General features: G+C 43.6%; 1 protein-coding gene and 1 long non-coding RNA gene across 4 annotated transcripts in view; one reads left to right on the top strand and one right to left on the bottom strand.

The window, feature by feature from the left end:
* Positions 1-27,247, top strand: part of VWA3B (von Willebrand factor A domain containing 3B) — a 139,132-nt gene that overhangs the window by 47,989 nt on the left and 63,896 nt on the right. For all 3 annotated transcript variants that reach the window (XM_045005257.1, XM_045005261.1, XM_045005247.1), the window contains exons 14-21: positions 5,399-5,497; positions 6,867-7,049; positions 9,517-9,644; positions 11,276-11,460; positions 12,061-12,198; positions 16,407-16,446; positions 16,564-16,720; positions 25,684-25,802. In XM_045005257.1, coding sequence (XP_044861192.1) covers positions 5,399-5,497; positions 6,867-7,049; positions 9,517-9,644; positions 11,276-11,460; positions 12,061-12,198; positions 16,407-16,446; positions 16,564-16,720; positions 25,684-25,802 — 1,049 coding nt within the window. The remainder of the gene's footprint in view (positions 1-5,398; positions 5,498-6,866; positions 7,050-9,516; positions 9,645-11,275; positions 11,461-12,060; positions 12,199-16,406; positions 16,447-16,563; positions 16,721-25,683; positions 25,803-27,247) is intronic.
* On the bottom strand, positions 553-22,007 carry LOC123363826. Its single transcript, XR_006576910.1, has 4 exons — positions 21,948-22,007; positions 3,626-3,755; positions 1,914-2,004; positions 553-1,709 (listed from the first exon to the last, which is right to left on the bottom strand). It is a non-coding gene; the product is annotated as an uncharacterized LOC123363826 (long non-coding RNA).

Raw genomic sequence — 27,247 nt, 5'->3', positions numbered from 1 at the left:
ATCCCCGTGAGGAGTTGATGGGCCCACTTGCTGTTACAAAACCCTGGATGTAGAACAGTGGTGGGCCACCTGCGGCCTGTGGGCCACCTGCGGCCCATCAGAGTAATCTGATTGTGGGCTGTGAGACCTTTTGTTAACCTTGAGTGTCCGCAGGCATGGCCCCCCACAGCTCCCAGTGGTTGTGGTTTGCCGTTCCTGGCCAATGGGAGCTGCGGGAAGTGGTGGGCTGCAGGGACGTGCTGGGTGAGAGGGTAAATGATGATTGAGCTTCGGGCTGTGTCGGTGTCTGCTTTGCAATCCCTTTATTAATTAGAGTATACCAGTATTAAACACCCACAAGGCATATTTCTGGGACGTGTGACTCCTTTGAGAACAAAGGGTATAAATGCTTAGCAAAGTAAATTAGTTAGATTAGTTTCCCAATTAACATCTGAAGAGGTTCAAGACTGTGAGACAGAAGTCCTCAGAGTAACTTAGACTCTTCTTCGAGGGACCTTTGCGCGTTTCTAGAACCAGAAGGGCTCAGGGTGACCTAGGCCCAGCTTTGGGGATGTTTGACAGACCAAGTTCCTGAGAGGGGAAAAGAAGAGAAGAGAAGACATCTCCATCTAGAATTGGTAGATATACCTGCTTTGTTTGACAATCAGGTATTGTGTAGAGCTAACATAGTTACTGAGGATTTATGCTTGGGGAGCTGAGGCTTATAGGAAAAGATGTGTACTGTGTAACCTTAACTGCTTCTGTGATTCTTCCTCAAATAAATTACTGTGCATGAAGCATATTGGTTTCCGAATTCTCACTGATACTGGTAACACCCGCCCAGCTGTGGGCAATTAAAAGATCTGTTTCAACAGAAGTCACCCCATCAACCAATATCTCCTTCTTCTTCTCTGGACAAAGCCATCATGCCTCCACTACCCACAACAGCTGATGACTTTAAACTATTCTAGGAGCTATTTAAAAGGATTGCTGACTCGCTCAGGATACCCTTGGAAGAAGTTGCAGCATCTCAACACAAGCTGTTGGACACTTTGCAAACATCAACCTCATTGAAGATTGTGCTCCCCATAAATGAGGCACTCATGGATCCAGCCAAAACCATCTGGCAGACCACCCAATGTTACCGCCCACTTGTAAGAGAGCGGAGAAGAATTATTAAGTTGCTTCTAATGATCTGGATTTTTTATTTTCACATGCCCTACTGAATTCCTTGGTGGTAGAGGCCAGGAATGAATGGCGCAGACAACACCACTCCAGAGCCACCCCGTATGATTAAGACTGGAAGTGGTTAGACCTCTTTGGACGCAAGGCCTGTTCGTCAGCAACTCTGCAATTCGGAATCGCCAGTTACGATGCACTAATGGCCAAATACAGTCACACAAATTATTCTAAAATGTCTGAGTTTATTGATTGCATCCTTGATGACAAAAAAGAACAATTCAAAGCAGTCATCTTGGAGGGTCCCCTTCTTGCATGGATAGCCTTTCAAGCTTCGTTGGATGCGTCAGACACAGCAGCACAATCCATTGCTACAGCCAGAGTTATGCAACAGGCTTCTTATCGTCACCTCTCTGGTTTTCTGAAAGAAGTACAATCTACTGTTGATCTTCCCTTTGAGGGCTTGAAATTGTTCGCAGCCAAGACTGATGAATCCCTCCATACCCTAAAAAATTCTAGGACAACTCTTCGGTCTTCAAGCATTTGCACATCTGCACAAAGAAGGAAGCCAGGGGAATACCACTTAGCACAACGAATGGGCCTGCACCATACATCCAACCACAGAAACAATATGACCCATAACAATGTGGACAGAGGCCTACATAGAGGTAGACCACTCCCATCTCAGCCATCAACATCCCAACAACTCTCCTCAAAACTGCAATTTTGAGTGTTTGGTCGAGGGTCTGACATACCTGTCCATTTCCAAGTGCTGAAACCGTCAACAACTGTCCATTCTTTCACAGGCTGGCTGACCCCATTCCACTCAGTATGACAGACCATCACCTTGGAGAAATTGGGTATTAGAAATTATCAACACTGGTTACTCAATTCAGTTTACCTCCTTTCCTCCTCGCTGCTTGCTTTCCCTCCCTGTTCCTCATCAGGGACCTTCTCATGAGCATTTTCTATAACAGGAAATAGAATCAGTACCAACACAATGTAAAGGGAAGGGCTTTTATTCCCATTACTTCTTAACCAGGAAAAAGACTGGGGATGAAGGCCCATTCTTGACCTAAGGAAACTCAACAAGTTTGTGAAGGTTCAGTGGTTCAGGATGGTCATGCTAGCAATGATAATCCCAGCACTGTAACAGGAGGACTGGTTCTCGGCCCTTGACCTCTAAGATGTATATTTTCATATCACCATACACCCATCACATAGGAGATTCCTCGGATTTGTTCTGGGACAAGATCACTACCAGTACAAAGTACTGCCTTTCAGTGTCTTTACATTTCCCTGAGTGTTCTCCAAGGTTCTCGCATTGGTGGCGGTCCACCTCTGCAAGCAAGGGGTCATGATATTCTCCTTCTTGGACGACTGTCTATTCCAAGTCTTCTCCCGGGAAGACACCTTTGAAACTGGCTCTCTTCTCATAACTAGAACTACAAATAAACATGCAAAAATCAATGTTGGCACCTGAACAAAAACTAGAATTCATTGGGGCCCACCTTGATGCACTGCAGCCCAAAGCCTCATTACCACTACACAGATTTGTCACCCAAGCTAATCTGATTGCCACAAAACAGCCTACAGTTATCAGCCAGGACTTGCCTGCAATTATTAGATCATATGGCAGCAACCACGTTTGTTGTAAGGCATGTCAGGCTACATATGCATTGTCATCAGTGCTGGCTCAGGACGGTATATATTCTGCACAGAAACAGCCTGAACAAGTGTCTTACGATGTTACTCTCAGTCAAAAACTCTACACTGGTGGACTCAACCCCACAATGAGTTCCCTTCACACAGCGTCCTCCGTCAATGATACTTACAACAGATGCTTCTCTGTTAGTTTGGGTAGCACACTTGCACAACCACACAATCCCGGGCCAGTGGTCCCCCTTGGAGTAAACATTACACATCAACCTACAGGAACTACAAGCAGTCTGCAATGCATGCTCACGCATTTTACCTCTCATCAGGAACAAGACCATAAGGGTGGACAACACTGCTTGCATGTTTTATATAAACCATCAAGAGGGAGCAAAATCACCGAAGCACTGAGATGATAGAACTGTTGCATCTGTCACAACATCAACATATCAGCTACTTATCAACTAGGATGTCAGAATGCCACAGTGGATACACTAAGCAGAAAATTCTCTCAGGAGCATGAGTGGGAAATAAACACCACGGTCCTACAAAATATATTCAGATGCTGGGGTTTCCTGACTATAGACCTTTTTGTTGCATCCCAGAATGCCAAGTGTCCACAGTTTTGCTCAAGAACAGGATTGGGGCCCTGATCTCTGGGCAGTGTTTTCCTCATCAAATAGGATGTGCCTCTGCTGTACGTGTTTTCCCTTAGCTCCCCCTATCCAGGGTGACATACAAGATAAAGACTGAACAATCCAGAGTCATCTTGATAGCTCTCATGTGGCCCAGACAAACTTGGTTCCCTTACCAGTTGAAGATGGCGGTATGCCCTGTTTCACATCTCCTGTCTCAGGATGCAGGTCAAGTTCACCACCCAAACTTGGAGATCCTCCACCTGAAGGCATGGCTCTTCCATGGTTCCAGGACAATGTCATGACCTGTTTGGAAGATGTAAGGGACATACTATTAAACAGCAGAAGGTAGACTACATGTTCTACTCTACCTGCACAAATGGAAGAGATTCCACATATGGTGTCAGAATGAGCAAACCAGGCTATTACTTCCCCCTTACCACTGGTACTAGATTACATACTGGAGCTAAAGAAATTGGGTCTATCCTCGAGCTCACTTAGAGTACACCTTGCAGCCATTATGGCTTTCCATCACAAAGTTGATGGGTACTCAGTCTGCATCCATCCTATCACTAAATGATTCCTCAGGAGTATTTGGAACCTCTATCCTGAAATATAAGCCCTTGCCCCACTTAACCTAGTACTATGCTGTCTTACTGGTCCCCCGTTTGAACCCTTGGTGACATGCTTACTTGTGCACCTATTGATGAAGGTGGCTTTTTTATCGCCATCACAGCTGCCCAACGAGTAGGAGAACTAGGGGCTCTCATGGCATACTCCCCATATACAATCTTTTTCAAAGACAAGGTTACTTTAAGACCACATCCTAAATTTCCACCTAAAATGCTTTCCTCATTCCATGTGAACCAACCTGTCTACTGTCCATCATTCTTCCCTAAACCTCCATGAGAACAAACGAGGCAATGGTTCATACTCCTAGATGTTAGACATGCATTAGCATTCTATCTTGAAAGGACAAAACCCTTCAGAAAGTCTATTCCTTTCTGTTATGGGAAGATTGAAGGATCTGCCATATCCAAGAAGAGGCTCTCAAAATGGATTTCTGGGTGCATTCACCTTTGCTACCGCCAACATGATCTGCAACCCACCCACCCCCCAGGCAATGGCACACTCCACCAGATTGTTCTCCAATTCGATAGCCTTAATAAACAATGTACCCATCATGGACTCTGTAAAGCAGCCACTAGGGCATCAGCACACACATTCATGGAGCACTACCCAATTGAACAAGTTGACTTTGAATGCTCTGTTAGTACTCTCTTATCCTCATTTGCAAAGCCCCTTCCTTCCACCGAGAGATACTGCTGTATAGTCACTAAAGTGGAGCATCCACAGGGATAGCACTCGAAGAAGAGAGGGTTACTCACCTTGTGCAGTAACTGAGGTTCTTCAAGTTGGGTGTCCCTTTGGGTGCTCCACTACTCACCCTCCTCCCCTCTACTTCATTGTTCAGAGATGGACTCTGTGGCGGAGAAGGAACTGAGGGCGGTTTGGTTGCACAGTGCTATGTAGCTGCCAGGAGTGGCGTGAGACTGGGAGAGAGCATGTGCGGCCCAAATGGGCATTGCTAATGAAAGTCTCCGATCGCAGGCATAGGGATGCGGATTCACCTAAAGTGGAGCACCCATAGGGACACCCATTTTGAAGAACCCTCAGTTACTGCACATGGTGAGTAACCCTCTCTTCCAGCCTCTTGATATTTAAGTTATGCTTGTTTGCACAGCCACTGAATACTGAATTAGTGCAAATTTTACTACTTTACCACTTCCATCAATTTTCTGACCAGCTGACACTCAACATGTAATTTACACCATGTCACTGCTTTTATCATGAATTAGCTCCTGAAATTGCTAGAAAGAGCTGATGGTCTATTTTTAGCAGTTTTACAGTATTTTGTGTATACCTCTCTCTCTCATTTGGGTTTTTAGGTTGGAAGTTCCACAAATACACTCAAAGCACTTCAAATTGCACTTGCTGATAGTGACACTCAAGCCATTTATCTTCTGACTGATGGGAGACCTGACCAGGTATTTGTGAAATAAGAAAACAGAGATGGGGTAGTGTGATGATGTGGTGGTAGTGGTAGGATGCCAAAGCACAGCAATAGGAATGAGTAAAATATCCAGGAGGCTCAATCTTGTGTGGTTGTCTGTTGCAAAGTTGATGAATTCTATCTCTAAACTAGTGGTAGTGGGGGTTATGGGTTTATATCCTGAACTCTCTTACAGCAACCCTGTTTTAGCTGATGGATGGCACTTAATTTAATTCTATAGGAAGCTTTTTTAACCAGCTGGTGGTTGGCTAAAAGGCTGAAGGGATATCTTAAAATCTAAGATTAAATAGTAAAAAAAGGTAATATTAAGAGAAAAATTCTCATGAATCAAAAAAATGCAGAAAAATTGAAAATCCAACAATATATTTGGATTTAAAGATTCCCCTGCAGTGTTGCAACTGAAACATTGCAGTCTTGTGCACTCTATAAGAACCAGGAAGTGAAAATGACTAGTAAGTAGATAAAGAGATGGCCCTTCAGCTACAATACTTCCTCCCATCCCCAAATAACACATACAAAGTAGCCATGTAGATCCTCTCCCATCCATTTGCTGGAAGCACATAAGGGCTATTCCATCTCTGGAGAATTTATGTTGTAGTAAATATTGTAGGCAGAAAATTAGCTGTTGACTTAAATTTATCTTAGATTTTTTTTCAAGTATCTATGCTATCATAAACTGCTGTTTGTTTTAATGTAAAACATCTCTTTGATCACGTTGGGTCAGATTCTCATTTAACAAGGTATAGTTCTGGAATAACTTCAGACTCTTGGTTTATATAAGAGGAAGTGAGAGCAAAATTTGTGCCAATATGTTTATAGCAGATGAAGTTGTGTTATTTTAACACAAAATGGCATGAGGTTTGAGAAGATATAATGTAGCAAACAAAAACTGAAAGGAAAGCACCTCTTGTTCACCTACACGTGCTATACAAGAGACATAATTGAAAATTTAAGTTATAATACACGGTGAAAACTGGCCAATGTGCTGATAAGGGCATTTTTAAAATAATTCAATTACCGAGGAAAATTCAGCTCAGTTGCAACATCTGGCATTCAACAAAGTCTGGATATTACTTAGATTAAAAACTGAGTTGAATGCTACCTCAAGTGAATTGTTCAAGCTCACATGATAAATCAGTGATTCAGGTAGTGTTATAAACCAGAATCCTCTTGGATCTTTAGGAAAAAGTGCAAATATTTTTCTTTTTCTTTGTGCCTTAAGCAGCAGGGATTGGTCCTACAAGCAGCGCCATGGCTAATGAAATTCTGTACAGTGTTTGTTAAATAGTTGTTTATCTGCAGCATATTTAACACTATTTATTATATATTTTTTATTTTTACAGCCACCAAAAACAATTCTGGCCCAAATCCTACTTCGTCATAAAGTTCCTGTTCATACCATATCTTTCAACTGTGATGATACGGAGGCCAATAAATTTTTGCATGAACTGTCAACTGAAACAGGGGGGCGGTTTCATTACTATAATATTTATGTGACGGATCCTGAAGCTCCAGAGCCTATTGTGGTGAGTAATTCAAACTAAATATGAGAGGATGAATCTTCATGGCATGTTAAGGTGCAACAGAGCTTACATAGATATGCAATTTGATAAGTATGTGACTTATGAAAAAGACTAATCACTTAATAACAGTCAGGCTAAAGTGATCTTAAAGCACCAGGCCTGCCATTGCTCAGTGATAGAATTTTATTAGGCCAAAACAAACCTAAATCACAAATATCATTTAATGGATATTTATATGGGTAATGTGGAAGTCAAATTGTGCCCTGGAATACATATGGAAGTCAAATTGTGCCCTGGAAAAAGCAGGTGTGATTCCTGGTGTCTCAGATGGGAGTTATGCTTACACCTGAACTGAAATTGATCTATGATTTTTTACTTCAGTAATAAATGTCCTGTTAATTAATGTGAGCATATATAGCTAAAGAGAGTTTCATGCCTAACATTTTGACATACAGTTGCCGCTGGGGGGAGAGGGTACAGGAGGGAATAAAACCATATCCATAAGCACTAAATTTACAAAACAGCACAGACCTACCAAGTGTAACTAATAAGCTCAATCTAAAAATCCCCAGTAGTAAATTTCTTCATGGACTTTCAGAAATAATCATTTTTTTAAAATATTCTTGTTTTGAATTAAAGCATACAACCAATTAATTAGTTCCCCAAACACAAGGAAAAGTGGAATAAGAACTAGCATAATTAGGAACAAGAGAGTAGTATGAAATTTTGGACATCAGAGACAGTAATTCAGAAAAGCAAGACTAGAAATAATGCAATTCAAAATATTCCATAGGAATAGATGCCCTTATAGCTCAGCTGATGTGGATTATGTGAATCCAGAATGTTTTGGAAGGATGAAGCTTGTATCTTTCGCATTCTGTGCTCTTGCAGTAATGGGGAAAATATTAGAGCCATCTTTAGAATTCACTCTCGATCCCATCCCTGGTCCAAAAGAGCCCAAATCTGTTCACCTTCCAGTCATGCTTTGAGGTGCACTTCTTTATCCCAAGTTTTGGAGAAGCAGGGACGTGATAAAGATGGGATTTGGGGTGTGCTGGGTATTAGTTTGGTTTCATGTTAATCTCTTGTAGGTTATTTACTTGTCTTAAAGTTGAGGAAAACTGCTGGTTTTATCTTCTATATTACTGTACATTTAATGAAATCAAAGGCACCTTAAGATCAGGATGAGTGCTTTTCCCCCATGTACATTAATTAAATATAAACAATAATCAATATTAAGAACTGTCTAATAATACTAATGACTGGTTAAGAGAATATAAGCATAATACAACCATTTTTTTAAAAAAAGGCTGTCAATAGAGCTGATGCAAAATGTTTCTGAAAAAATGGAACAATGTACTATTGCCATCAGTAAATGATGGGCATGCGACTATAGCAGCATTTTTCTCCAGTAATCATTTAGGGTAGATTCTCCACTGCTTTGTACCTGTTGTAGTTACTTAGCCCTCAGCAAAGTTGGTGTAAAATGCTACCATTCTGCACTGGTAATGTTTTTACCTCCAGTTTTCACTCACTTTGCACAGGTGAGATTACTACAACAGGCACAGCACCTTGTGGAATTAGGCCCTTAATATAGTAGGGTATTTGGGGCATTAAAAATATTATCCAACATGAACCTGATGTTTAGATGTGGGTGAAAAGTGGGTATGAACGGGGTCAATTAAGTACAGGTTTTTTACTTTCCCCTGTACCTCTTTTTGTTATCTTGTGGGTGCTGTATATGGTTTTCCTGACATGTTTAATTCTGATGAAATCTCTTCATTTAAGTTAAAAGCCTTATTTATACTGCTAGTCCTTACTCTCAGTAGTAGGTGTAACACTGGCGTGATATCAGAATCAGGCCTATTTGATTGATATGCTGCTGTAATTGTTTGAGAAATAAAAAAATATATCTTTAATGTGTAACAGTAAAAGGGAAACCACATCAGTTACTGAAGCTTAGCTGTAATATAATACCACCACTAAACACGGACAAGGGAAGCAAAAGGTGTGTAACTAAAAGTTTGGAGCAACAGGGCTATCCATGTGGGTTTTTTTTGGAGTATGTAAAATTTTTCAAAGAGATAACTGGTTTGTTAGGTAATTGCAGTCTTCTTCTTAAGAAAATTACAAAGCTTACATTGTCTTGCCAAATACACTTTAGTGCTATTTTTTGCCATCAGCCTGCTTCTCCTTTACTAAAGGATATTTCTCTGTGGGAACATGAAATTACTGCCATCATCATTTTCCCCCTCTTAATTTTATGCTAATAGTCAGTCTATGTTTGGTGAGTGACCAAAGCAAACTTAGTTTTAGAAATGAGGGAAACTCTTTGAGGAAAAAATCCAAATAATACAAAATGTCATTCCCTTTTTCTACACCCAAACTTATTTATTGGATTGTTTCTGTTAAGGAATGAAGCATGTTTTAAGCGTAATTATAGTAATACATTTTATTTTTATTTTGGCAGAGTGAAGATATATACCTTTTAAAAAGAGAAATTGAACAGGGGGAAAGAGATCTTGAGAAAGTGCAGACCTTTCACACTGAATGCCTGATGATGAACTGGTATAATGGAGAAAAAGATTGTGAAAATAAGTATGTCCTCAAACTGTCTTTATGCCTCAGAGTGCTCTATAGGTTATGCAAGCTACCTGTTACATTTCTTGTTTTGTCTTCATTTTGCATTTTTCACCTCTGACATTCTCCTTAAGATGTTTTCCCTTTGCAAAGAAAGGTTGAAAAATCTTTAATTAATACTATTGTAAGAATCATTATGGAAAAAAAAAAGAAGTCTGGAAGAAAAAGATGATGAAAATGTATTGCTGGGAATTGGAACAAAATGGTGTGTGAGCCAAGGTGGCAGCAATAACACAAACCAGTTCAGATACTGTGAGTATTCTTCTGCCTCCTGGAGACAGTACATGCTTGGAAAAAAACAGTTTGTCCCTTCAGTTTGATCCCACAGAACACGTTTGTACATTCATTCCATACAGGGGCGGCTCTAGGATTTCCGCTGCCCCAAGCACGGTGGCACGCCGCGGGGGGGCGCTCTGGCGGTCGCCGGTCCCGCGGCTGCGGTGAACCTCCCGCAGACGTACCTGCGGAGGGTCCGCTGGTCCCGCGGCTCCAGTGGACCTCCCGCAGGCACGCCTGCAGATGCTCCACCGGAGCCGCGGGACCAGCAGACCCTCCACAGGCACGTCTGCAGGAGGTCCACTGGAGCTGCAGGACCAGCGGACTGTCCGCAAGCATGCCTGCGGGAGGTCCACCGGAGCCGCCTGCCGCCCTCCTGCAGGACGCCGCCCCAAGCGCGCGCTTGGCACGCTGGGGTCTGGATCCGGCCCTGATTCCATATTGATCCTTATGGTCTTAGTTCAGTTCCGCCCCCCCCCAATACCACTACATTCAGTACCAATTTACAAGCTCATTGAAAGTCTAATAGGACAAAGAGTGAATGTGCATGAAGAATGAATGTCCCTGAGATGTCCTTTAGGTCACGGTGGATGGAGGCAGATTCTTAGGGCACTGAGGGAAGTTTTCACTGCTGCTGATTACGCAGTTTCCATTTTATAGAAATTCTGAGATCTTAGATCTCCAGGTATATCAATTGGATACCTTACAAGAGCACTAAATAAACAAAAAGGAGGAAATTATTTCACCTGATGCCCACTTCACTTGTGTACTACAAATACAAAACCAAAAAAATTACATCTCAAAAAAGGATTTCAACAATTAATGAAAACCATCTCCTGCCTTAAAAAAATTATCTGAATACAAGCAAAAGTTCATGATTTATTGTTATAGAGGATGTGCAGAATGATTTAAGATGCATGGAAGGAATGGTCAGCAGGTCAGTATAAAAAATATTTAAAGTGCTTATGTCAATATTTATAGGATGGCTCACTCTCTTCCCTCCACCCTTGGGAATTCAAAGCAGCTTTAATAGAATAGTCTGGCCTCAGTAAAGGATAGACAACTTACATGTGTATCAGGGTTTTTTACATGAACTTTTGAAAGTAAAACTAACATTTTTTAACCTATTTGTGAAATCAAGACTGTAGTAAAATAATGTGAATCATTTTGCAGTCTTGCAGAGCATTTGAAATCAGTATTTAAGTACTGCATGAGTTTAAACTTAACGTTTGAAAAGTGGTTCCTTACAAATACATTTATACTCCGGAAGGTTATTCACTTGCTTGTTTCTTGTCTTTATCACTCATAAACAGTCATCACAAGCAGACTCTTACTGCATCCTCTGTAACCACACACATTCAGGAGCTGAACACTTCTCCTACCAGTAAGCCATACTGTGCCTCAGAAAAGCCATTGCTGACTTCACACCAGCGTACAGTAGATGTATGGCAAACTCGTTGTGACAGTCCAGTCAGAAGGAAGACAGCACTGTATGCAGGTAACTATCTAAAATGAAGCATGCATATTATTCAACAGAATTTATTCATCCACTGTGAAATGATTCTGTTATCTCTGTTGCAAATAAAACATTTGATTATTTAAACAAAACATTATCTTAAAACTCTAATTTATCTTCCATCGTTTTTGCATTTTGTTCATCTTGGACATTTACCCTAGACTGGTCAGTGTCCAGTCATTTGCACTTTCTGGTACAGTGCTGTGATGGTTGGCTTGCACACCCTGCAAGGGAATGCCTAATTTAAATTATTTTGATTGAAATTTAAAAAATACAGTGTAAGCAGTTCAGTTAATAGTAGGTATTTAACCCCTCTCTCTTTTTAATGCAAATAAATGAATCATTGTTTGTGGTTACTGTTAAGACCTCGTATGTGTTTTATTAGCTACAGCATTAATTAAAAAAACCTTGGGTAAGTACTGAGAACCAATTAGAGCTGAAGTATTGTTACCTGTGAGGGCTTGTCTAAGACAGTTAATTTAAGAACATGGGATGAAAACCAAATTCATGTTTTCAAGAATTGCAGGCAGCCATTTGATTTGTAGATTAGTTGTCCTTTTCTCTCTGTCTGAATACCTGCAGAGCAAACAAAGACTAGTCTGCTCAGGACCCTGGGCCATCGAGTGAGATCCTGTGAAGAAAGACCAGATGAGAGAATATCTCCTGAAAGAAAGGGTTGTTTGCTCAGAAATAGCCTGAAATCTGCCCCTATTTTTAAAGGCAAGTTATAACAACTGGGGAAATTGAAGTCATTTATTCTAATTTGTTTAAATCTGGTGGAAGCACATTTAAGACAGAGCTGAGTTGTTGATGAGCTTGTAAAACTGCAGTAAAAAGAATTCCGGCTGGGTTTCACTGACCTAGTCAAGGAAGCATTTTCATCAGGATGGTAAATTTGAGATATTAAAATATGATGGATACCGATGGAAAATTGAATACAATTTCACACATCTGTAAATAGCATTCAGTTTAGCATCATCTGCAAGGGAAAGAATGGTCTGGTTTTTTTTGGAAAGACCTCAAGGTCCTTGCACACTGTCTATACACTGTCACTTTGGCAGGGTCATTTTCCATGAAGGTGGTGCAGAATACTGTCATTGAAGACTGCTGAAGGCACATCTGAATCACAGTTGTTTTTCCTGAAAAGGGTGCACATCTAGGATATGTTTGTTCATTGTAATCAAAGAAACATGAACATTGTATATTAGCATAATGAGATGGCAATGACACTATGTTATGTTCTTCTTCGAGTGATTGCTCATATCCATTCCATGTAGGTGTGCGCGCGCCGCGTGCACGTTCGTCGGAAGACTTTTACCCTAGCAACTCAGTGGGTCGGCTGGGCGCCCCCTGGAGTGGCGCCACCATGGCGCCGGATATATACACCAGCCGACCCACCCACTCCTCAGTTCCTTCTTACCTCCCGTGTCGGTCGTTGGAACAGTGGAGCGCGGCTTAGCTGACCTCCACTTCCCTAGCTACTCGTAGTTTCTCTCGTTAAGTATTTTCACGTCGCCATTTATCCTCTGCACAGCAGGTACCTCCGGTTTGTGGCCAACCGTCATTTCCAGTTTACGGTCCTCCCGGCTGACCTCTATCCAGCCCCCTGTGTATTCACAGTGTCTGGCTGTAGTCGCCGCCCTCTCCACCACTGTCGGATACACGTTCTCCGTATCTGGACGATTGGCTCATTCCAGGGGCCACCGGGGCCCAAGTTATCACTCGTGTGGGCGTCGACGAGATCCTATTCCTGCGTTTAGGCCTGAGGATCCATATAACAAAATCCACCCGGATTCCCGCTCAGGGAATAGACTTAACTGCGGCCACCCTGGACTTCAGTATTGCACAGCCTGCTTACCTACGCCTTGCTTTCACGCGTTGGTAACCATTGTACAAGGTCTACGGACCTTCCCGGTAACTTTGGCTTGAACGTGCCTAGGTTTTCTGGGCCACAGGGCTGCCTGCACGTGCGTAACCGAGCATGCCAGGCTTCGCCTCCGTACACTTTAATCATGACTCACCTCAGTGTACCACCCGGCCAGAGACAGCATGGTCATGGTCGCCTCGATCCCCCCGAGCGTCCTAGGCTCCCTCGACTGGGGGTCGACGCCGTCCCTTGTGTGCAGGAGGGCTGTTTCATCCACCTCACCCTCGGTGTCCCTCATGATGGACGCCCCCATCTCTTGACTGGGGTGCTCACTTGGGTCAGTTTCCCACTCCAGACCTTTGGTTGGCTCAACAGCTGCCCTTGCACATCAATGTCCGGGACTGGAGAGCAGTCTGCCTTGTATACCAGGCGCTTCAGCAGCACCTACAAGGTTTTTGTGTCTCGGTGTTCACAGACAACACAACGGACACCCGTTGCATGAACAAGCACGGAGGAGCACGGTCCTCCTCTCTTTGCAGGGAGCTATCCAGCTCCGAGACTCCTGCACAGCTCAATTGACGGACCTGGTAGCGTCCTTTCTCCTAGGGGTCCGGAACACTTGAGCGGATCGCCTCAGCAGTTCCTTCCTGTCTCTCAAGTGGTTGATTCCTCCGGATGTTATCCATTACGTTTCCAGATCTTCATTCTTGTGGAAACAGAATGAGAGAGAAGTTCTGCTCATGCCAAGGCCTCTCCCCGGGCTCAATCTTGGCTGCTTTTCTGATGCCGTGGACGAGCCGTCGGCCGTCCACTTTCCCACCGCTCCCGCTGGTTCACAAGGTCCTGCTAACACTCCGCAGGGACAGAGCGCATCTGATCATGATCGCTCCAGCATGGTCCAGGCAGCACTGCTACACCATGTTGCTACACCTGTCGGTAGCCAACCGATTCCCCTGCCTCTTTGCCAGACCTCATAACGCTGGATCGCGGCAAACTTTGCCACCTAGACCTGCAATCTCTGCACATCGCCACATGCCTGCTGGGGCCTAAACTGAGCCGAGTTACATTGTTCTGCCTCGATCCTACAGGATTCTCCTGGGTGGTAGGAAGCCTTCCACTCGGTTAATGTATCCGCCCAACTGGCAGTCTTTCTCTTGCTGCTACGAAATACAATGTTTCCCCCACAGAGGTTCCGATCTATTTCCTCTGGGATTGCCTATGATTTTCTAACAGCAGCGCCTGGCGCAGTTCATCATTAATGGTGCACTTGGCAGCCATCTCTACCTTCCTCCCAAGGGAGAGTGGCCGCTTCATATTCTCACACGCTGTGGTTTCCAGGTTCCTCAAGGGCTTGGGGCATTTATGCCCCCAGGTTCGCCGCCCCACCAACTCCTGGGTCTTCAACCTGGTTATAAGCAGATTTATGCCTGCTCCATTCGAGCCACTGACAACATGCTCGCTGAGATTCCTGTCCTGAGGGACAGCTTTTTCCTTGTAGCCTTTGCATCGGCTGGACAAGTCTCTCACAGTAGTCCCACGGTGCACTATGTTGCGCAAGGACAAGGGGCAGTTGTGACCACGTCCGGCCTTCCTCCCTAAGGTGCTGTTGACCTTTCATATCATCCGGGATATCTTCCTTCCGGTCTTCTCTTCGAAACCCCATTCATCGCGACGGGAGCGCATCTGCCCTCCCTAGACGTCCGTAGGGCGCTCGCTTTTTATGTCGAGCGGACAAGCCTTTTTGTACGCCCCCAACTCTTCGTTGTATTGGTAGACCGGATGAAGGGCCTGCCTGTCTCCTCCCAAAGCTTTCCATCTTGGGTGACGTCATGCTTTTGCACCTCCTATGACTTGGCCCATGTTCCGTCGAGCCACCTTACTGTTCGTTTCACCAGGGCTCAGGCTTCTTCTGCTGCCTTTCCGACTCACATACCCTTCCAGGGGCTATGTCATGCTACTACCTGGTCCTCTATCCGGACCTTTGCCTCTTTGGTCTAACTGTCCAGAGATGATGCAGCCTTTGGCTCAGCAGTTTGCATTCTGCAACATCTCACTCCGACCCCACCGCCTACGTAAGGCTTGGGAATCACCTACATGGAATGGATATGAGCAATCACTCGAAGAAGAAAAAACGGTTACTTACCTTTGTAACTGTTGTTCTTCGAGATGTGTTGCTCATATCCATTCCAAACCCACCCTCCTTCCCCACTGTTGGAGTAGCCGGCAAGAAGGAACTGAGGAGTGGGTGGGTCGGCTGGTGTATATATCCGGCGCCATGGTAGCGCCACTCCAGGGGGCGCCCAGCCGACCCACTGAGTTGCTAGGGTAAAAGTCTTCCGATGAACGTGCTCGCGGCACGCGCACACCTACATGGAATGGATATGAGCAACACATCTCGAAGAACAACAGTTACAAAGGTAAGTAACCGTTTTTTATTATGGCCTGAGTTGAGGAACAAGCTTGGTGAATCTTCCTTCTGAAGTTAAAGGCTATAAATCTAAACAAAGTATAAAATAATTTTGAAATGGGTTTGTCTACATTGGCATTTTTGTTACTAAAACTTATTGCTTGGGGGTGTGAAATGACAAAAGTTGTAGCAATGAAAAGCGCTGATGTGGACAGCGCTTCATTGGTGGGAGCCGCGCTCCTGGCGATGAAGCTATGGGCCCCTCCTTGGAGGTGATTTTATTTTGCCACCACACAGCACACCTTACAACGGCGTGGCTGCAGCAACACAGCCATGCCCTTGTAAGGTGCACAGTGTAAACATCTTACACAGTGTAGACATAGCCTTAGTGCTTATCTACTTTTACATTTTTTGTTTTTTTTAGTTCGTGTGAAGTGTGAGTGGTCAGGCACCATGACTGAAACACAAGAGAGATTAATTCTCATGAATAAATTTAGTAGCTGGAATAAACATTATTGTACAGCCTTAGTAGCACTTCTAATAGGCTCAGATAGAGCCGATGCTAATTACTTTGTGGGGTCTGGGTGTGTGTGTGTGTGTTTGTGCAAAACCATTACATGATGCCTTTGTAAATTTGTAAATGTTTTTCCACAGAGCTGAATATACAAAAGGTGGCAAAAAGAACATCTAAAGAGTACGTACATGTGTCACACACAAGTGGTAGTGGTTTATATTTCTTTATTTTCCATAACTGCTATATTACCAAATATGTTTCTGTTTGATATTACATCTCACAATCTCTTATTTTTAGTTCTCTAGATACGTCTTCAGCTCATTGGCTAAAGATTCATGGTTTGGTTGCTAGACGACTCACCATAATGGATGCCTTAGCTCCTACAGCTGTTCCTCACAGCACTAAATACATCCCGGTTTTAGACAAACATGTTGTTTCTAAAGTATTTGATGAGGTAAAACTCTTATGCTGTTTCAGGGGAAACTTAAAATTTACCTTTAATTTTATTTTTTTATTATTATTCATCTAGATAAATATTGAATAAGTATGTCCTCAAGTGTCCATAGCAGAATGTGGGTTATTCACAGTAAATGTACTGTATACATTTGGAAATATTTATTCACAACAAATAATGATAAAATATAATTAATAATTGTATTTCCTGCAGCGTGACAAGATAATAGAACTCAATGCTATTTGCATTTCTTGCCTATATACCAGTTGGTGACAACATGCAGCCACCAGGTGTTCAAAAATTGTTTATGGGCCATAGTCATTAATGGTATTTGTTAAATCATTGGAGTTTTGAATTTTGGGCTCAGTTAGTCAGCTAGTAAACTGGTTATGCTTTCCTGGATCACTGAGTTCTCAAAGCTACACATGTTCTCTAGAGTGCTTTTAGAAAAGAACAGACTGAAATGATCTAGGATCCCATCTTGATAGGTGCTGAGTGCCTCTTGTGAGGTTCTATGTGTTAACAATTTCCACTGAATTATTTGTCTTGAAATGTGAACCTATGCCCTCCCCAAAGGGCAATCCATGTTGTGGAAGGTTACCCCTGGAGGAATTCTTAAACTGGTGTATTCTCTTTATACATGCTGAGAATTTGTTGTAGTTCATGCTAAATAATAAATGTTTTACAAAAACAACACAGCAGTGGAAAAGCTGGAGAGCATGAGCTTAAACTGAATAATGAGGAGGTAAAGGCTTTGTGAATGCGATATGATGTAAACCTGGGTGAGATATTCATAACAAAATGTGAACCTACATGCAATTTAAGATTTTTTTAAATTTCAGTTTTAAATTCCAACTTGAGTGCATTTTTAAGGGAATTTTTGCTGTGATATTCAGATTTTTAAAGAAAAAATAGGCTCTCTATTTTAGTGAAAATAGCCACACAAAAAATCAAGCTTGTTTCTGATCTATAAAAAAAAGGGGGAGGGACATTTTTTAAAAGAAAGATATATTTTTGCCTTAAAATGTATACATTTTCATATTTTCATATTTCACAGCTGTTTTGCCAAAACTGAATAAAGCAAAACTTATGTGAACCTGCGGAAAACAGTGAATTTGTGTATGAAATGTCACATAACAGAAACTGGGAATTTGACAAAACTCTAATGGGCTATTTCCTGGCAATTGTCACTGCTCCCTATGCCCAGGGCCGGCTCTAGGTTTTTTGCTGCCCCAAGCAAAAAAAAATGTTGGCTCCCCCCCCGGCTTTTTTTTTTGGGCTTTTACACATGTTTGCACTTTGCAGTTTTGATTTGACTGTTTAAAATTTAAAAAAAATGAAAACAGAGAATTTGTAGTTAGTGAAATAAAACAATTTCCTACTAGTAAAAAGAACAGGAGTACTTGTGGCACCTTAGAGACTAACACATTTATTTCAGCAGAAGCTTTCGTGGGCTACAGCCCACTTCATCGGATGAGCTGTAGCCCATGAAAGCTTCTGCTGAAATAAATGTGTTAGTCTCTAAGGTGCCACAAGGACTCCTGTTCTTTTTGCGGATGCAGACTAACATGGCTGCTACTCTGAAACCTTTCCTACTAGTGTAATTTTAACATTTAATTTTAACAAAGCCTTCCCGCCTGGCCCAACTCTTACCTTGCTGTGGATCTGGCCCGAGGTGGATTCATCTCCCAACACCGCCGCTCCCAGGGCCAGGGGTTGGGGCTGCTGCTGGATCCCAGCCCCGCTCATCCTTCGTCTTCGCCTTGGCTCTGGCACGAGCTGGGCTCAGCCCGGGCTGCCGCTCTGCTCCCCTCTCCCCTCCCCTGGCAGGAGGCGGCGCAGGGGGAGGAGGAGGAGGAGAACGCAGCGGTGGGGACAAGCTGAGTAGGAGCAGCCCACCCGGGCACCATGTTCCCCCCATCCTCTACAGCCGGAGCAGGGCCACGCTACCGGCTCCCACTTGGGAGGTGGGGGGTGGCTGCTGACCGCGGGAGAGCGGCGGGAGCCAGTAGCGCAGCCCTGTCCCGGCTGCAGAGGACGGGCCACTCACTCCTCCTCGGCTTGTCCCTGCCCCTGCAAGCCAAGGAGCGTCCCATCCTCTGCAGCCAGGTAGGGCCGCGCTACCGGCTCCTGCCGCTCTTCCGCGGTCAGCGGCCACCCCCACCCCCATGCAGAGCTGGTAGCGCGGCCCTGTCCTGGCTGCAGAGGATGGGCTGTTCCTCAGCTTGTTCGTGCCACTCTCCCGCGGTCAGCGGCCACCCCCCACCCTCCCAGGCGGGAGCTGGTAGCCTATGCCTATGCCCTTTCCTGGAGAGCCCTACCAGCTGTTCTCTTCAGGTCTCCCCATGGAGAGTTTCCCAAGCACTCCTTGCATCTTTCCAGGATAGTCTTGAAAATTTGTTATAACTGCTGCTTGAAAGAAGCACCTTGTATAAACTAAAAGCTTTCTAGAATAGTTTGAGCCACCTCTGCAAACGGTATTTTAGAGAAATATTTTATCTAGATATTATTGGGCCAAATTCATCCACAGGGATGAATGTAGTCCATTATATTTGAAATGAATATAATGGTATAGCTGTTAGCAAACAATGCAATATTTGTAGGCTTTTTGGGTTCGGGGACATAATTACAGATAGAGATGGGCACATTTTTTTCTTATGAGAAGAAAATAGTTTATTTGCTGAAAAATGCAGTTTTGGTCAACACAAAACTATTCGTGCATCTGACCTGATAGTTTTGTTTGGGGGAAAGATTTTCAGGGTCAGTTTGAGAGAAATAAGAGTGAATTTGTTCCACTTTGTACAAATACTTAAATATTTAAGTACTTTATTTAACTACTTAAATATTCACTGAGCCAAAGTGAGAGTGACTCTATAGCTGGTGATTAAAGCACTCACTTGGGGAGAGAGGGTTAAGAGATGTGGATTCAAACTCCTCCTTTTAGTCAGGCAGAGGGAAGATTTGAATCCACATCTCCTGGGTCAGTGCCTTAATCACGAGGCTATAGAGTCACTCTCACTTTGGCCCACTGAATATTTAAGTAGTTAAATAAAGTGGAACAGCTTCAACAGGAGAAATTGAGAGCAACCCACCCAGAGTAGCCTATAGCCTGTCGATAGATGCTTACCTGGCAGGGCTGTGATTTGAATTCAAGTCCCTGCTCCAGAGGGGGGATTTGACAGTGGGTCTCCCACATACCATTTTCCTAACCACTGAGCTAAAGGTTATAAAGGGAAACGCACATACCTGACCTGAAACAGACTTTTCCAATTTGCTGACAAATTGCAAACCTTTTTGGAAATGAACAGATTTTCTCTGATCTTTCAGTTTGCTGGCTGAATCAAAAAATCAATTATTTGCCCAGCTCTAGTTAGAAGCAGTTATAAATTAACACTCCTGTCCTGCCAAGCATAGGCGGCAGGTTCATATAATTTTTGGTGGGGCCCAAAATGGTGGTGTCCCCCCCCCCCCCCTCTCACCCTGTAAGCTGATATAAAATGAAGCTACAATGCGTCAGCACCACAAGATTACAAGGGTCAATTAAAAGTGGAAAGTCAGAAGCAGCACTTGCCTATTAATACCTAATATACGGTATTAAATTTTGTTGCACCTGTTGTGACAAAGTGGGAATGTTCTTAATGTTTTCTCTGAATACTGTGTGGGTGCCTCAGTTTCCCCTGCAAAGTGCCAACTGACGGTGTTGGGGACAAAGAGATCAGGTGGCCTCCTTGTCCAGAAGAGACACAAAGGCCAGATGAGGGAGTGTCAGTTTGGAGCTGGCTGGGGAAATCGGGAGAGGCCCAGAACTTGGGTCTGGGCTCCCCACCCCCCAAGATGGACCTGACTGAGGGGTCCTGTTTTCTGTACTTACAAGCTCTGTTTTAGATTGTATCCCTGTCATCTAATAAACCTTCTGTTTTACTGTCTGGCTGAGAGTCACGTCTGACTGCAGAGTTGGGGTGCAGGGACCTCTGCTTGTCCCAGGACCTGCCTGGGCAGACTCGCTGCGGAAAGCGCACAGTGTGGAAGGGCATGCTGAATGCTCCGAGGTCAGACCCAGGAAGGTGTAAGCTTCTTGCCCTGGAGACAGTATGCTCAGATAGGAGGCTCCCCCAGAGTCCTGACTGGCTTTGTATGGAGTTGTTCCAAAGCATCCCAGCATCCCCTTCCACACCATGCGCTTCCCGGAAGTCTGCACAGGCACTGACACTCCGTCCTCTGGCCTTTGTCTCTTTTCCAAGTATTAGGAGGCCACCTGATCTCTTTGTTCTCCAACACCTTCAGTTGGCACCTTGCAGGAGAGTGGCCCAGGCCATCAGTTGCCTGGAGACAGGGTGTCAGCCAGTCTCTGTGCAGACAGCATCACACTGGCCCTCTAGGGCTTTACAACAATCACACCCCCTTATCCCACCATCTAGAGCCTTAAGAAATGCATTGGGGAAACTGAGGCACACAGACAGTATTCAGAGAAAACACCTGTATACGACCAGTTACATACTTTGAAGGGTGTAAAATAATCAAATATTGTGCTAAATACAATGATACTCCAAACTGACCACCAAATTTAAGTTGCATGTTTTTCCCCTCAGGTGAGGGTTCTGGGGTGGGGCTGGGGATAAGGGGTTCACAGTGCAGGAGCGTGCTCGGTGCTGGGGGTGCAGGCTTTGGGGTGAGGCAGGGCTGAGGATGAGGAACTTGGGGTGCAGACAGGCTGCCCCAGGGCTAGGGCCAGAGAGGACTCCCCATCTCCACCACTGGCAGCAGCAAGCTCCAGGGGAGGGTTCCCTCCTGCCCCCCATGGCACACACACTCTGCACATGCTCCTAGAGCCCCTCTCAGGTCCAGAAAGCTCACTCCCCTCCCCTATGATGGGTACTGGGGGGGGGCACAGGTGGCCTTCCATGTTGCCCCTCACCATAACTTCACTGTGGATGGGGGATGGGGCTGCCCCTTGCCCAGCATGGGGCAGAAGTGGGGTAGGCAGGGTGGTGGCTGGCTATGGGGTGGGGGAGCAGGGTGTCATAAAATTCACCCAAGCCCCAGCTGCTCAGGTCTAGGAAGCCTCCCTCTCCCATCCCTCCTGTGGCGGGTGGGTTGGTGGGTGCTGGGGGAGGGGGCATTGCCTTCACATGTGGCTTCCTGCCTCCCCTGTGCAGCCTGCTGTGCCTCACTGGGGGGCTGGGACTGGGGCTGGGGCAGGGGGGGAATCATAGGGTCAAACACTCACGGAAGTCCCAACTGCTGCTAAGGTGAATGATGTCTGTCTCCTGGCCCGTTTGTGTCTCCTCCAGGTAAGGGCGGGAGGGGAGGGGAGGCCCCCTCCTGAGTGCTTCAGCAATCGTTAGCACATTCCTCTTATGTTAATGCTTAGCACATTCCTCTTATGTTAATGCTGCAGCCCTTAGGCTACCGGCAGCAGCAGCAAAGGAGAGAGAGAGAGAGACATGCTGTGTGCTCTCTTTACATTCAAGCAGGGAAACTCCGGGGAGGGGGAAAAATCTAATATTTCCAAATATTGGTGGAGCAGAGCCCCTGATTATGAATATTCCTGGGGCTTTAGCTCCAAGAGCCCATATAAGTTGGCGCCCATGCTGCCAACTATTTTTACAGAGAACTTCCCCACAGATTTCATTAAGACATCTAATGAATAGCTCAATGGTAGGTTATGGCCCGAAATGCTGGAGCCTGCATTATTGCAGGTCACGAATATGCTGTATGTCAAGGAAGGAAAGGAACTGGAACTACTAATAAGTGGAGTCAACAGAATTACCTTTATCAGCCCTGGAACTCAATCTCCTTTGGAATCCATGCCAACACTTGAAGGAAAAGTTGAGAATAGGGTGTGACTTTAATTATAAATAGGGCCCTATGAAATTCACGGCTTTGAAAAATGCATCACGGACCATGAAATCTGATCATCCCGTGAAATTTGGCTATTGTAGGGGAGGGTGAGCTCCAGCTGCTAGTCTTGGCTGGGCTGGGGAGGGACGGGACTTCTTATTCCCCTGCAGGGGCAGCTCCCAGGGCCAGGTCAGACTCACCACTGGGAACCTCCCCTGGCTGCAGGAAGCTCTGTGGCTGCTGGCTTGGAAGCCAAGCTCTGAAGGCAGCGCTGAGGTAAGGGTGGCAATCCCGTGACCCTCCCCCCCCCCTTTTGGGTCGGGACTTCCACGGTTACAACACTGTGAAATTTCAGATGGCAACATCTGAAACCACTAAATTGGCTATTTAATAAATCCTATAATTGTGAAGTTGACCAAAATGGACCGTGAATTGGGTAGGACCCTAATTATAAAGCTTGAGCAGGAATTATGAGGTTGCGTTAAGAATCTTGGTTGCTCCTATACTTGAAAAGGCTCCATTCAGAATCATAAATACATACACAATTGTTGGTATTCCTTCTCCTCAGATCTTGGTTTTGTTGGAGGTAAAATGCTCCTTTGGTTTCTTAGAGGATATTATTTTTATTTTCATCCTCTACAAACATTAATGCACTAACATCAGATTTATTATTTTGGAAATAGAGAAGCAAGCAAAAAGGTTGCCATGGCAATTCTTCATTAACATCATGCTCGTGTGCTCTTTCATTTTTGTGTGCCCTGGCAGTTTCACCTGAGCTATTTCAAAGAGATTAATTCATTACACAACGCATCAGTTTCATATCCAGAATAAAAGGTGTTCTGGCTGTTTAGCATAATGTACGGTCCCCATCTAGTAGTTCTGGAGGAATACTTCTCTGTAGATTCTTTTGTGTATCTGCTTTGCAGATTGTGGTGTCTTTAATAAGTTTAATGCCATAATAATGCGTGTATTTTTGTAGAAGCAGCAAAGAATCCTGTGGCACCTTATAGACTAACAGACGTTTTGCAGCATGAGCTTTCGTGGGTGAATACCCACTTCTTCGGATGCAAGCAGTGCATCTTGCATCCGAAGAAGTGGGTATTCACCCACGAAAGCTCATGCTGCAAAACGTCTGTTAGTCTATAAGGTGCCACAGGATTCTTTGCTGCTTCTACAGAACCAGACTAACACGGCTACCCCTCTGATACGTGTATTTTTGCTTTCCCTTCAAGTACCACTCAGAATATTAGACCCATTCCTTGAGAAGTTATATTGAATTTTAATGTATTGTACTGTTGGGAAAAAGGGTGGTGCTGGGGGGACGCATTCCATTGAAAAGGGAGCCTATGTGGAAAAAATCCTGCCAGTCTCTTACCCCTTTTATATAAAGGGGACCACAGCTTGAGCAAAACTACTGATCTCAACTATGGCAGTATGGGATTGGAAAACAGGTGATGTCTCAAGTAAGCAGGTCCCAGGCTATTTAGGGCTTGAACTCCATCCGGAAATCCAGAGGCAGGCATTGCTTGTTGAGTATTTCCCCCAGAGCAAAGATTGATCTCATCTGTTTGGACAAAATACTCCACTTATGAACAACTGAGCTGCCATATTCTCAATAGCTTTAGCTTCTGAATGGGTTTAAGGTGTAGTCCATTGTGAAGTGATTTGCTGTAGTCTATTAGTGAGGTGACACAAATGCTTAAATCTCAGTGACAAGGTCATTCTCAGAAAGAAAAGGTGGCAACCTTGGAGCCAGCCGCAGATGGAGAAAAAGCCTTCTGACTACTGCTGAAAGATGATCATCTAGTAATAACTGGGAATCCAGCCAGACTCCCATGATATAGACACAAGTAACACATGGCAGAGATATACTTTCAGTTAGAGGCACTTTTTTTTAATGCATCTTCTGATCATTTTCTGTAACCCATCAACATTACTTCAGTTTCATCAGGATTGAACTTCAGCCAGCTCTCTGTCATCCATGCTCCAAACTCAGATGGACATTGGGAAAGAGATTTAAATGCACCATTTGAGACAAAAGAAGTTTTGCAGAATCTGTGTTGTTACACTGAGCACAGTAGTACCTTCCTCCTGTACCCCATGTTTCATGTTTCCTTGTGGTACTGGGCACTGGAGTTTTTCCAGAATTACCCTGGAATAGTTTAGTTGTTTGAAGGGTTGTGGGAAGATGGGTTGGGTTTGGGGGTTGGGAAGTTGTGGGAGGTCTCGCTCCCCTCTTTTCTTTAAGATCCCTTATTAGGGTGTCTGGCTGTGCTATTTTTGTAATGAAGTGTGCTTCTGTAGATCCTGTCATACACCTAGAGCCAAATTTTCAAAAATATTTAGACACCTACAAATGTAGTTAGACACCATGTGCAATTTTCAAAAGTGCCTATGCAGGTGTGGCGTCTAGCTCCCATTGAAATCAATGACATTAGTTTCAGTGGGAGTTAAGCATCTAACCTACTTCAATCTTTTGAAATCACAATAGGTACCTATGTGCATCTTTAGGAACCTAAATATCTTGGTGGAATCTGCCCCTAGAGTATAAGATATGACATTTAAAATGTTTAAATAAGTAAATTCCCTATTTGCATGTTGTGTAAAAATAGATGACAATAAGGTGGTGTTGTATACAGAAGTATAATACAATGATGTATTAAAATAATACAGTATATAGTATGTTCATGTTGTAGATCCTGTTTGCATCCTTTCTGTGCTGCCCTTTAACTAGTAGATTAAGACTAGAGAGAGTGCTGCTCATTCCATTTAGAATTTAAATAGAGATTTAGCTAGCTTAATGTCCCTTGCCTCATAGGAATTCATTTGCAGGGTTCCAACATTTTATTTAAAGGGGTCACAGAAGCTACAAGGCTTGTGTACATGTAGTGCAAGAAAATGATGTCTTAATTCAGAAACAAATGTTATGTTTCAACCTCATTACCTTTGATCGGGATCAGTCTGATGGGTCTCCAAACACTTGATCACTCACATCAAGTGCTTGCTTTTTCTTTTTTTTCCTTTGAGATTTGCCTTGTGTAGGTAAGGTTGGAGTATTCCAGTATTCTGGTAGATAAAGAAGAACACAATAAATGAAGTCTTTCCCCTTTTTTGTGTTGTAGGTGTTACCCCTGGCCCATGTTAGCAATGACAAGAATCGGATCACACTAATTAATCCTCAGGCAGTGAATCTTGATGCCTATAAAGAGAAACTGGAACAAGCAATTAAATCCTATGAAAGGTAAGTCTGCTCTTCAGATTTTCTCCATGCTGACAGACTAACTCCGTTTTTTCATATGATGAAGTGGGTTCATTTTACACCTCTGACTGCCGTACCTGTGCTTTGCTCACTAATCCATCTCCTCAAAGATGTATTTTAACATTCTGTACATTTGAGCATTTTCAAACAGCCACCATTGTCTAAAAATATATCCTACCAGAGAAATGTTTTCTTCTTTTCAAAAGTGTGGCATTAAAAGTAAATGAGTAGTCAGGGACACCATAAATATTACATTGCACACATAATACACGCATTATTCTTTTTACGTAACAAAAATTCATTTTAATCTCAACTGTAATCTCAAAATGTTAAATGTAAAACAAAACCTTTTCAGAAATAGAGACATAATACAAATATAGTCAAGGAAATAAACAACAGGTGCCTAACATTAAGCTCCTAGATCCATATTTAGGTGCCTAAATAATTGTCCTGAGTTTTGCTGTTGACCGCTTGGCACTTTTGAAAATCATACTACTTATTTAGGCTAACTATGAGTTTAGGAGCATAACTTTAGGCACCTGTGTTGTAAGATATTGACCCTTATTTTTATGTTTTTTTTTTCCAGAAGAGTTGTGTTGTGCTTATTGTTTGCAGGATCAGATAGGAAGTAGACACTGGAAGGATTTTATAAATCTTAACTATTTATGTCTTGGCTTTTAAGTTTGTGGTTTTTGAAAATTGTGTGATGATTAGTAATCTTAACAGGATTTTATGGACATAAAACTTTAATAAACTAGATGTCTAGTCAAATTTTATTCTGATAAAATGTACAGATTTAATAACTAATAAATGTATGACATCTGAGTCTTCCTTTCTTGACTAATTGTTGAGTTGGCTTCCCAAGTTTTAGGCCTTGTCTATGCTACAGAGTTTTGTTAACAAAAGGCAGCTTTTATCAACAAAACAATGGATGCACACACACGACGATGTCACTCTTGGCAGTAAAAATGCCCTTCTTTGGCAATAAAATAACACCACCCCGACGAGAGGCATAAGGCTTTTTAAGCAAATTTTTTGTCGATAAAGTGGCAGTGTAGACACCCACGCTTGATTTTACTGCTTTAATTGGCCTCCGGGAGGTGTCCACAACGCCCATCCTGACTGCTGTGCTAAGCAGTTCGAAGTCCACTGTCCTGCAGCCAAGTAAAAAACATCTGCCTCACCCCCTTTAAAGCCCTGGGAATTTTTGAAATTCTATATCCTGTTTGCTCGGCGTGGAGAGGTCTTATTGCATCTTACCAGGTGACCATGGCGGCTTCATACAGCAAACGCTCTCCTGGCTGGACCACTGCGGAGCTGCTGGATCTGCTCAGTATTTGGGGAGAGGAGGCTGTGCAGTCCCAGCTGTACTTCAACTGTAGGAATTTTGATATCTGTGGGCAGATTTCTTGAGGCTTTTGTGAAAA

This window comes from Mauremys mutica, chromosome 1 (genome assembly GCF_020497125.1).
Source record: "Mauremys mutica isolate MM-2020 ecotype Southern chromosome 1, ASM2049712v1, whole genome shotgun sequence".
NCBI classification, from domain to species: Eukaryota; Metazoa; Chordata; order Testudines; family Geoemydidae; genus Mauremys; species Mauremys mutica.
The sequence above is the reverse complement of the archived record's forward strand: the minus strand, read 5'-3'. Positions and strand labels throughout refer to the sequence as shown.